This window comes from Odontesthes bonariensis, chromosome 7 (genome assembly GCF_027942865.1).
Source record: "Odontesthes bonariensis isolate fOdoBon6 chromosome 7, fOdoBon6.hap1, whole genome shotgun sequence".
In the NCBI taxonomy this organism is placed as follows: Eukaryota; Metazoa; Chordata; class Actinopteri; order Atheriniformes; family Atherinopsidae; genus Odontesthes; species Odontesthes bonariensis.
The window spans coordinates 4,866,215-4,879,184 of NC_134512.1; the positions used below are offsets into that span (position 1 = coordinate 4,866,215).

Here is a 12,970-nt window from a genome sequence, read left to right on the forward strand (position 1 = left end):
TAACCTGCCCGTTTCCTGACTCTGGACAGGTACAGATCCTGGATGGAGGGCAGGCTGACACCAATAATCTTCTCTGCAGACCTTATTGTCCGTTGCAGTCTGTTTTTTTCCTGTTTGGTGGTTGATCCGAACCAAACGGTGATGGATGAACAGAGAACAGACTGAACAATGGCGGTGTAAAACTGGATCAGCAGCTCCTTAGGTAGGTTGAGCTTCCTGAGCTGCCGCAGGAAGTACAACTAATGTACTAAATATTGTATATTGTATTAGGAGCACACATAACACAGGCTGGCATAAAGCTGTTATAAAGGGACAGCCATCTTGGCTCTGCCCTCATAAGTAGTGAGAGAACAGAGCAGCCATGTTGGCTCTGGCCTCATAATTAGTTGCTATGGGAGACAGCTGCGTTTGTAAGAAAGACAGGAGCCAACTGACAAAAGTGCCCTCACTGTGTCCTTAACCTTGGAGTTTAATACTGAGGCGTATGCCTCGAACAAACAGTCGCTGTTCAAAAAGTAAAAGTCGTATCTGAATAATTCTTGAACCGTGAGCACTGGAAGGGATGGCAGAAGCCAGCGGTGTAATTTTTATTCTGCTCCTATGTATGGCTTGTTTTTTATGGCAGTTTTAAAATGAGTTTTCACATTGATTTGATGAGTCGGCCTGTTGATAATGGAGCTGGAGTGGTGGCTCACTGCGCTCAGAGGTGATTTGTGAGAAATCTGAGGCCAGGCTCAATGAGGGTGTTTTTGGGTGAAAGAGGACAGAAATACCTACGTTTTGAAGTAAAATTTGTCTAGATGCCGTATGGCTGAGTTATGAGGCCTCCAAATTAGGTCCGTTCTGACCTCGTTTTGTGGATTTCAATGTAAATGTACTTTATTTCTACAGCCCTTTACAGACAATCCTTACGATGTACCAAAGTGCTTTACAGCAGGTAATAAATAAAGAGAAGAATAAGTAAAAACAAATAAAAATGCTTAATAATAATAATAATAATAATAATAATAATAATAATAAGAATGTACAATGCATTTCTCCATTGTGAAATTTCACAGTTTTTCCCATTTTTCCAGAATTTTTTTGAATAATGAGAAAGAAAAATGATAGCACACTATTCCCGATTTTTGAGCACGCTGCGATGTGCTTTTTATGCCGGTCGGAAATGTATGACGGAAACGGGAAAAGTTTAATAAGCGGAATAAGTATGCACAATAGTAATATGTGTGCCCTGCCTTTGGCTTTTGCACCCATAAAAAGCCGTTTCTGCGAAAAAGCAGTGAGAATGCTGATAAGCTGAATGGGGATAGCTGACCATGCTAAAAAAAAGCTGAAATTAGTGAAAATTTAGCAGAAAGTTATTTGCCCAAGTTTCAAAGTGTCTGAAAGGTCATTTTTAAAGGACCTGGAGCTGGATGAGGGCAGAAAACTGCAGAAAAGAGAAGAAAAAAACAAAACAAAAAGTGAAAAAATTCCGAAAGAGGAGAAACAATACAGAAAAATTTGAAAATTTTGCAGACAATTATTTGCCCCAGTTTCAAAGGGTCTGAAAGGTAATTTGCGTAACATAGGTCCTTTGATTTTTAAAGGACCTGGAGCTGGATGAGGGCAGAAAACTGCAGAAAAGAGAAGAAAATGCTAAACAAAAAGTGAAAAAATTAAGAAAGAAGAGAAACAATGCAGAAAAATGGGAAAATTTAGTAGAATGTTATTCGCTGAAGCTTCAAAACGCCTGAAAGGTATTTTTGAAAAGAGCTGGCTCTGGATGAAGGCAGAAAAGTATAGAAAAGAGAAGAAAAATGCAAAAAGGATTGGCAGTTGGAAGGTACTGCTGTGATTTAGAGGCTTCTAATTCAAAATGTAAAGTCCTGAAGGCTATGAAAGTTACATTGGCTGAAAGAGGACAAATTTTCCTACGTTTTAATGCTAAAATTATTTCTGTGGCTTAAAGATTTTGGAAACAGTGACAGGTTAAAAACTTTTTCGGAAGAATCTTTCTGTATTCTTCCACTCTCAGGTGGAGCCTCCACTCTTCATATGAACATTCCGTGTCATTGGAATGCATTGTAAATTCAGAAAATCATCAAGGATCTTACAAGATTATTAAACCGTGATAGTTCCAAATTTGCTAAATATTTTCAAAAAAGCTGCATTATTCAGTAGCTGAATGTCTTGGGAACATTTTAACGTTTGAATGGTGTCTCTAGCTGAAAGTATGCTGAAGTAGTTCCGTTTGAAGGAGGAGGAAGCTTTTCTAATGATTTGAAAGGATTTACCATTACTTTTAAAGGGAGGAAAATTTGCACAAAAACCATAATATTTTAAAAACTATAAAAGTTAGAAACACCAAAAGTCTTGCTTAACAGCATTCTCACAATAAGAGTCCGACACAATAGTAATATGTGTGTCTAATGCCTTCGGCATTGGCACCCATATGGGTCATAATTGAGCAATTTCCTTGAGGATTCTTGTGTCTGATAACTGAATAAAGCCACCAAATGTGTGCATTTCACCAGCAATTTGTATTCTGCAAGTAAAAGACAGATTCTTGTTTTTTTCCCACCGTCTCTGAAGTTCAAAGCAGAGCCCTGAACTTGTCCCTTGACGAGCAGTATTCACCAGTTTTCCTGTGAATCGGTGTCTTTGAACAAGTAAATGTTGTACCCTCTTTGGGTTTTGCCATTTTCATGCTGCAAATCAGTTGACCTTGTGTAAAGGGTCACCGTCACAACTGAAGTGAGACAACTCGCCGTCAGCTATCATCCAAACTCAGAGGGCAAAGATATTAGAATAAGACCCATTTACTGTCCTTGTTCAGAAACAGCTGTAACTCTATTAACATCAAATCTTTTATATTTATTTTTATTTACAAGGATATTTGAACCTGTGTAATGAAAAATAGCACTGAGTCTAAACATGCTTCTTAGGGTGTTTGCTTGTGGTGACCTGAACAAACTTAAGGATGCTTTGATTAACAATGTACTCTGATACTCAGATTAATTTGTTTAGCAAATTAAAACATTTCATTTGATTTTTCTTAATATTACAGCTATTATCTACATTTTATTTATCTACAGTAGCGTCACTACTGCGCTGCATTCTCGGAACTTAAGTGTGGCATAGTGTACAGGGATTTCAAACTGCAATATTCCACCAGAGATTGTGTGCATTACTGGATTCATACCAAGATTTCAGATATTCTAAAACATCTCATCAATTGTATGTTATGTGGTGCGCTTATCATTTTTTCTTTATTCAGTATTTATTGTAAAGCCTTTAATTAGAATATAAAACATTAGAGTTTTAATTAGCTCAAGGTGGGATTAAAATATATTGCTTTCTTGTATTCTGATAAAACAGCAACAGGGTGTTTGTTTCTTTTTAAAAGCCAGCTATTGTTTCTTTCCCACGTTGTTCCTAATCAAAAATGGCCTTTGCTTCTTCCCACTTGAAAGGTGTATCAATAGCTACATTTCATCCCACACAGTCTCACACAAACATTTATCAGTTAAATACAAAGTGCCTAGCTCGCAGTGATAGTGGCAGCAGTGCTTTCATTGTTCTTTTCACCTATTGCAATTGTAAGAAGTGAACATAGACAGGCCCAGATTTGTTTTTTTCATGGCAATGGCGAAATTCTGTGCTGTTTTATTTGTATGCTTTCCTCCTCTGAATAACACAGCTGAGACATGCCTACAAACCTCAGCATGTCCTGTCTTCATCACACAACTCAGTTATTTAAATTCTGTATTGAGTCCATTCATTTTCACTCAGTTTACTTGATCAGTTTCTCTAATGAAGGAATACTTTCCCTTTCTGAATAAGGAAAGTCAAAACAGATTGTTTTTGTTGCAGTTTGAACAATAACTTATAGAATAAAATGATCAAACCACCAATTCATCTGGAGGTAATATTGAAAGAAAGAACTCCTGAAATACTGGTGATGGTAATTCATCACTACATGTGACTGTGTACTTACAAATATTCCAACAAAGCTTTGAACAAACTTTCCAGCTGTAAACTGTGATGGATGCTGACAGTTACAATTGTTTTCTCTTCCAGATAAGTTACCCTTTACTTTTTGTGTGTTTCTACTTGTTACAGCAATGGTACACAAGCTCAATGAAGTTGGTGTGTATTTGGCTTGCTGATAGACTGGATCTCCACCTTCACATGTACCAGCTGAAAACACTCATCAAGATTGTAAAGGTAAACAAAGTCCAGAATGTTTAACAAAGAAAATTAACTGAGTTTAGAGATGTCCATTTTTCACAATTCAGAATATTTTCCATTCAGTGGTACATTTTTTCTACCTCATTCAAAGTCTCCTTACTTTACTGTCTAAAAAGGGACAATGAATCGGCCTGAAACCGGCCACACGAAATTCTTACCTGCATCCATCCATTAGCTATAAAAGCTTTGTCCTATGGAGGATTGTTAGGCTTGAAATTGCAAAGAGGCAAGGTACATATTGAACAAGTAACCAGCCTATCAAAAAATGAAGTGCCCAAAAAAATAATTAAAAAAAATATATATGAAGTGTGAAGGCACGGGGACAACATGCAAACTCAGGACACAGAAAGACCTCATCAGACCTACATCTTCAGACCCTGAATCTTCTTGGTTTTTGTTACCTTTTTTGAGGTAACTATATTGCTCCTCTGAATTGTGACTTTATTCAATAAAACATATTCACAACTTACAGTGAAGGAAAAGAAGAAAAAAAATTACACACAACAAACAGACTGAAGTGTCCTTGACGGCAGCAGCGTTTGGGACATGAAAGAGAAAACTGCTCAATTGTGTTTCGCTGTTTCACACTGCTTTTGTCTTTTCAGAGTTTGCTAGTTTAACTAGAAAGCAGTGAGAAAAGGAATGATAATAGCTCCTGACTGAAAGTAGAAACCACTCAGTCACTTCAGTATGCCTTCCTTGTTTGACACATAAAAGACTGAATGTCCTTGAGCCTCAATTTTTCCAGCTTTTGTCCTTTCAACCGGCGAACAGCAGCCGCCTTCTCCTGCTCTCTACATTGCTAAGAATTTCTCTGTTATGTCGCCCCTTCTCCTTTTTTACGTATCCCCACTCTTCCACCTCATCAGAAGACCTACCGTGACTTCAGACTGCAAGGTGTCCTGGACGCCACACTCAACAACAAGAGCTATGAAACCATCTACAACAGGCTGACAGTGGAGGAAGCTACAACAGCCGTCAAAGCGGGCGATGGCCTCCAGGGTATCAGCATGAGAGACAGCGATGAGGATGACTAAACTCATACATGCAAACATCCTCCCTTTGCACATGTTGTTACTACTTGATAAACACCCTCTCTTGACATGTGAGGACCCTCCATTGCAGTGTGATACTGTTCTACTTTGCTAATGTTGGTAGTTCACACTAAGCTGAAGTATAAGTCAACAATCATTATCTTATAAAAGAAATGCTGAAAATACATTGCTTCTTTACAAAATGATAGGTTATCCTTATGTTACCTAGTTAATACAGATGCAGTTGTTGAGCTTCATTTGAACCAGTCACATTAAATAGTACCTGAAACAAAACTGATGCAGAATTCAGTATAGCCTGCTGTAGAGAAGATTTAGCTATAGCTATTTCATAGTGTGTTATGTTGTTTATAACAGTGATATGTGACGAAAAAATTCAGTAAAATGGTGAAAACATTTTTTTGTTCTTTTTTTTATCTGTTTTTTTTTTTTTTTTTTTTAAAGAAAAACTTTTCCCCACTCATATTTGCATATATTCTTAACTCAGATTTAAATCAGAGCAAAATGGAACCTGGTCTGTAACTTAGAATTATGTGCAGACAAAAGGAACTCATCAACAACAGGACAAGTTATGCTGTTATCAGCAGAACAGTTGTTGTCAGTGCATTTGATCTCTAAAGCTGCAATAAGTTTTTCATCATTTTTCACACCCACTTTATCCTATTCAGGGTCGTGAGGGGAGGCGTCAGTTTATCCCAGTTGTCATCGTGCAACATGCAGGTGACATCTTGGGAAGTTCGACAGTCCATCACAGAGACATATAAGACTAACAACAACACGTGCTCATGCTCAATTTTTAGTATAGCCAATCAACCTAACAAGGATGTTTTTGGACTGTGGGAGGAAGCTGGAGTACTCAGAGAGAACCCAGACATGCAGATGCAAATGGGGAAATTTGTTGTAGTAAGGCGATAGTGCTAACCACCTCTCCACCCTCCACAACTCCACTGTTCAGCCCTGCAAACAGTTTTTAACATATAAAATGATCACACGAGCATTATAAAGCTAAATTCAACATAACACAGACTGTGGAGATTAATGAAGGGATTGGTTATGTTTCATATACTGATATTACTCACTCAGACAATACAAAGTAAGTATAAATAATGTTGGACATGACTTACAATGATCAGACAAACAACAGAACTGTCCAATATGAATCAAAACATTGTGCCGTTTCTTTGTCAGGACTTTGTCAGAGTGCGCTTTGATGTAATTTTGCAATGTGTATTTTAACAATGATAATTATTTGCTTAAACCTAACCAAATAATTTAGGTACCTAAACCTATCTCACTTTGTTGCTGAAGTGGTTTTGGTGCCTGAATCTAGCTAAACAGTGAGCCTTCAAAACCAGTTGTCAGACTCAACTCGCAGTGGATTGGAACCGTTGTCTCTAAACTAAAAAAAAAAAAAAGGAAAGCTCAATAGTATCACATGGAAATTGAACCAGGGGCTGGAGAAAATGAGCAGACATAGTTGTCAACATATATTCATGCAATTTACTTGTAGAGTAAATTTTACTTACGATAATGTGCATAAAAACCAAAAGCTGGACTAAATTTGAATTTCTTTTGTTTCATCAAAGAGATTTTTTGTTTTGTTGTATGTTGTACTCCCTCTTTCAATACTTTAAAACTCCCACATGTTTTATTTTTGTTATAGCCCCATGAAGCTATTTTACCATAAACGTTTTGCCCTCCAGATACTGAAATCCCCTAATGAACATTGGAAATCTTTCAAAAGCACCTATAGTTTCTCTCTGTTAAGAGAAAAAAGAATTCAAAATCCCACTACATTTACCCTTACTGTATATGTTCCGTAAAAAGATCATTCTTCATGAATAAGGGTCCCGATCAGGTGAGAGAAAGCAGATTTTCTGCCCAGATGCTGCTGTACATGCGTGTTGATATTTACATGTCAGACTGTAATCCAAACAGGAAATTGAGGCGAGACACTGGAAATTGGTCTTCTCGTGCAGAAACCAACATTGTCTTGCTCTCTTCAAAGCAGAAAGTTGAACTCAGTTCACCACCAAATGCAGCCATACGCTGGTTGATGTCATTTTGTGCCATTGATATATTTTCTTGACAGTAAAATCAACACAATCAATCGAAGATACGTACTTTTGACAAAAGCCTTAGAAATGTAAGGTTTTGACTGCTGTGATCAAAAATAAGTTATTCATTGTTATATGTTTGTTGTTTTACGCTTTATAACACTACTAGCAACCCAATGATACTTAGCTTAGATTCTATGTTGGCCACGCTCAATACATTGAGGCCACCTCGTGCATCTCATAAACATCATAGAGTTTTGAACATATGTCAGTATTTGATGCCTTGGGATCAAAATGGGTCAAGTGTTCGCATCGTCAAACTCTTCTGACAAATTCTTGTTACTTCAAGTTCATGCATTTTGACTACTTTGCTGTAGCCTCTGAATCTTAACTCTGTTGCCCCAAAATGTCCCCACAGTCACTTGAAAACTGGTGGCCTCGGTCAGGAAAAGATGGGGGTAAAAAACATTTCTGTGTTAGTTTTCTTTCTGCAGCTCTACACTCTACACAGGTCTACACAAACACTACATGAAGGGTTTAAAAATATCACTGTATGAGTGCTTTAAAAGAAAATTCTTGAGAAGCCTGACTACATCTTGATGTAGATCCAATGTCATATATGTTCATTGTGATAAGAATAGTGAGTTCTAAAGGGAAATGTTGCATCCAACATTACTAATGGTCTCAGAGATGTGTCATCAAACTGAAAAGGTCTGGATTTTTTTTAGTAATCTGATTAATGTGTATAATCTGACCGAGAGTGAAAGGATAAAGTGTCTCATTGCGGCTGTTGTATTCACTTGTGTCAATTCTTTGGTGGTAAAATTGTTGGCCTCTCATTGAGTATGTGCAAAAACCTGCCATCTTTTTTACTGTCCCATTCAGTGTCTGTGCAGCTCAAGCCCAAAAATTAAATTCGGGAATATTTGTGTTATATTGCACCTGTATTGTTCAGGTGTCAAATGTCATAATTAAACGTTTTTCAAGCACCACTGTTTTCAACTTGTAGGGTGTTTTTTCCATTCTGTTTGCATTTCAACTCAAACTGAAGATTAGTTTTTCACATTGCTATGGAAACTGAATGCATTTATTTTTAATTTTTCAGTTTTCGTTGAATTTTTCCACACCTGCATTATGTTAGGTGAAAATTTTTGCAATACAAAATATGTATGTATTCTATCTTGAACTATGCTATGTGGCCACTCAATACACCAACCAATCCATCAGCCGATGTATTACATACAAAATTGTTTGTGGATGAACTATACTTCTGGCTTGTAGATGTGGCAACTGAAATTTTGCTACCTAAAATTTAAGGTGGGCAACGCTGTACATAAACTTATTTGGAAGGAAATGTGCTCTCTGGGAAACTCTAGGGAATTTGGCTAATTTGCTGTTTCGGTACTGCCTTAGAGCAGTTGCAGGCCGGTTAATGTGCATAACAAAAGTGAACTGAATATTTTGCATATACTTTCACTTGTACTCCTTTATCCTGTGGGTCCACTATATTTTCTAGGGCACAATGTTTTAATGATATGGCAAAAGATGTATCAAGAGGTAAAATATTTCTGATTGAAATAAAAAGATAGTCACCTGGACAGGTACAATGTAAAACAAATTGCAAATAGATGCAGTAGTATTATATAGTACTCACAACAAAATGAAATGTTGAAATTCTATTATTTGGAAATAACATGCTCATTTTTAATAGTCTCAGCAACATCCATCCATCCATTTTCTATACCCGCTGAATCCGTCGGTCGGGTCGCGGGGGGGCTGGAGCCTATCCCAGCGGTCAATGGGCGAGAGGCGGTGTACACCCTGGACAGACCGCCAGTCCATCACAGGGCCACACAGAGACAAACCAGACAAACAACCCACGCATACACGGGGAGAACATGCAAACTCCACACAGAAAGGCCCCAGCCGGGAGTTGAACCTGGAACCCTGTTGCTGTGAGGCGACGGTGCTATCTCAGCAACATATTTCATCAAATTTGGGTCAAGAGCGTATTTAAAACGTGCTCATGATTTATGAAAAGAATTTCACATTTTTATTTGACTGACCACAACACAGTTTACATCTCAGATAGTAGGCATCACAGTAATATTTGCGTTTAATTATTTTGCTTGACTGAATTTAAACCTTCATTTGTGGATGGTGTCACATACTGTTGTCACTGATGCCGTGCTGCCTTATGGAATCATTGTCCATTGCACGCAGGGATTTTTCCTGAGTCTCTGAATCTTTTAATGACATGTGTACCTGGCATCTCATCCAGGGGTGGGAGAGGCTCCAGTCTCCTCGCGACCCTGAATTCTATAAAATGGGTATAAAAATAGATAGATGGATGGATGGATTGATAGATGCATATATATTACTGACTTGTATTTAAGTAGTTGTGAGATATTCTACTGGCTGTTGCCTCGAGGCAAGAGGGTTCCAAGTGAAGTTGTCATTTAGAGTGTCTCTGTGTGGAGGTTACTTGTTCTCCTTGCCTCTGTGTGCGTTTTGTCCAGATATTCTGGCTCCTCCCACAGTCATGCACGTGGGGTTAATTGGTGATTCTAAGTTGACAAAGTGTGAGCGTGCATGGTTGTTTGTCTCATTTGTCTCTGTGTTGGCCCTGTGACGGACTGGCTACCTGTCCAGGGTACCCTGCCTCTCATGTGGTGGTATCGGTATAGATTCATCCCCCAGACCTTGAACAGCGAAAAAGTGGCTATAGAAAATGGAAATGAATGAATGAAATTAATTTTCCACCAGGTAGGTGTGTGTGTATTTAAATCATAATGTTGTTTTTTTTAACACTCTCTTGTTGTCTCCTGAGCATCTGCTTTCCAACATTTTTTTTTTTACTGTCAACATCTGCTATGTGGTATTTGTACTTTTTTCTTCTTAAATCATCTTAATGATTTGTTGATAAGTACATTCTACATTAACTTGGGACGTGCATTTTAATAGATCTTGAATTAAAAGGAGTGACATATGCAGACATACCGACCGTCCACTATGCACTCAGAGGTTTAGAACTTATAATATCAATATTAAGCTTAACTTTCACCGGTTGATAAAGTTTTGTCGTTTTAATTCATTTGACTTTAACCTTGTGGTTTAAAGCGCCTTTTCCCTGGAAACTGTATGCTGGCTGTCATTTTTTTCTCTCCTCATCAAATTCATAATCTAGATATTTTTCTTTACTCCAACAAAAACATCTAACTACATGATTATTATTATTATTATTATTATTATTATCATTATTATTATATTTCTTTAGCTTTTATCAATTTGTATATCAAGAATTTAAGCAAAAGAAGAAAACAGTACCAAATACTCAAAATGAAGACTATATTACAGACTGATAAAGAAAACAGCAATAAGACATTGTTCATTGGTTCTCATGTAAAACTGCCATGGTCTACGTTTCAGTTGGTTTTGTTACATATTCTGGTTTTATTTGATTTAGTTTTGGTTTTTTTAATTATCCGCTCTTTTTATTTTACTCCTACTCTCTGTTTGCTTAGTATTAAGCTTACCACAGATCCAGCCTCTATGTATTTATTTTATTCTGTTTCTCCCACATTTAATTTTTTCTTTCCGTCCCTGTCCCTAACCCTGTTCTTGTTTACCAGGTACCGCACGTGGACTTGGATATGCAGCACCATTTCCTTTCATTCTCGCGAAATCCTCGTCTTAATTCCCACTGTATGTCTAACTATCTCATGCTAAGTTTATTGTTGTGAATAAAAGTCTATTATTTCCCCTTACTTACCTGTCTCCAGGCTGTTAGTCTTCATTTGAGTCCTCCACAGCACACATCTGTAACAAAAACTTCGTTTAAGTTTTCTTGATAAATAAACGCTGGCTGCTGGTAATTTAGAAAAATAAACGATAAAAATAAATAAAAGGTTGTTCTTTATTTTGTTTAAAAATAAATCGGGTCAGACATTATTATTTATAAATGAAAAATAAATGGATCCTATTAGAAATCTTTAGAATAGGCACAAGAAATAGCTTAATACAGTTGGTCTAGCCTGTAGCAGATTGGCGATCTTCACTTTTTCTGTGCACATATGTCATCACTTGGTGCTAATGATAGGCTATCACGAGTAGGCTAATTTGAATTCTTATTGGATACCAGTTTTGCATTATATGGTCCACAGAATGATCAAATAGGGTTTAAAACGTGTAGATAATTATAAATCAGGAGGCCATATTAAAAAAGAATTATAGACCACGAGAATGTAGACCTTCACAGTGTGAAGGAGCGTCACTGATAAGACAAAAAAGAAGCAAGAGCTCACATGCCAGAAGCAGCAGTAAAGTGGTCTTCTTACAAAAGTCTTAATAAATATAACTTATTATTAATATTGTCAATATCAGCATCATTATAGATATTATTAGTGGCAGTAGTAGAAGTGGTGGAATGGGTAATAGTAACAGTTGTGGTGTCGTTAGTATAGAAAAAAATAATCAAATAATATAAATAATTGGCCCTCTGCAGAACCAGTTATACGTTGATATAAAAATAAAGGTTTTATTCGTTATCATGAACCATTAATGATGGATTATTAAAACCCAAAGCGAAGCAAAACCTTAATACAACTGCATAACATGAAATCACCTGTAACTGCAAAGGCTGCAAAATATGTGTGTGTGTGTGTGTGTGTGTGAAGCGACCTGGCGAAATATCAGGCTCTTATAGCAGGTGTGTATCCTGCTTTTAACAGTAGATTTGAAAAAACGGATGCTGTCGACGCGGTAGAAAGAGTTCAATTTTATGGAAATAGAATAGATATTGAGTGGTTAAGACTGCCTGCTGATACCTGAAAACCTGAAGGGAAAGCCACATAAGTTAAAAAAATAAATGAAAAAAATTAACATGATTTTAAAAAGAAAATTTGTGGGATTTTTTTCTGGGAAACTAGTCGTTTTAAACTCTCTTTGTCCTTAACACTCCCGCGCGAGTAACAACATCAACAAATACCTTCCGGACATTTGAACTGAAACTGTGTGACTGATGTCATTTTATTTTCATTTCTGGGCTGTCGGCGTTCACTTTTTTTTATGTTGGAGGGCAAATTCAACTCCCCCGCTTCTTTCTTTCTTTCTTTCTTTCTTTCTTTCTTTCTTTCTTTCTTTCTTTCTTTCTTTCTTTCTTTCTTTCTATCGGTGAAGGTTGAGCTGTCGGTTTGTGCACAGCTGATTTGACCCATTTTCCTTGGGAGCATCTGAGCCTGCACGCGGCTGCACCCACTTTGCATCTTTGTCTTGTGTTTGAAATGAGAGAAAAGGTGGTCGTTTCAAAGTTTATTACTCACAGATTACCGACATGAACTTCAAGTCAGTTTTTCTGCCGAATGTCTGGATCCGTTTTGTGGCCTTATATTCGTGCACGTGACAGCTCTCCGTTATCTGTACTCTGCGCGTGAATGAGTTGCACTCTGTGAAGCAAAGACGCATCCAAAATCTGCTCTAAAACTGTGAAAGCCCCTGAAGTTGCCTCCGCGGCATGTTGCGTCTGGCGTATTGAGATTAAAAACGATGTCACGCAAAGCCACAAGGGGACCTGGTATTCACCAAGTTTCTCCCAGTTGAACAGGAGTCCTGCAAGAAAGGACAACCTCC

At 37.4% G+C, this 12,970-nt stretch overlaps 1 protein-coding gene across 2 annotated transcripts in view; it reads left to right on the plus strand.

Moving 5' to 3' along the window:
- cadps2 (Ca++-dependent secretion activator 2) overlaps window positions 1-8,331 on the plus strand; it is a 289,837-nt gene extending 281,506 nt beyond the window's left edge. For both annotated transcript variants that reach the window (XM_075469290.1, XM_075469289.1), the window contains 2 exons: window positions 4,105-4,209; window positions 5,103-8,331. In XM_075469290.1, coding sequence (XP_075325405.1) covers window positions 4,105-4,209; window positions 5,103-5,270 — 273 coding nt within the window. In that variant the 3' untranslated portion in view covers window positions 5,271-8,331. The remainder of the gene's footprint in view (window positions 1-4,104; window positions 4,210-5,102) is intronic.
- Window positions 8,332-12,970: the final 4,639 nt, after the last annotated feature.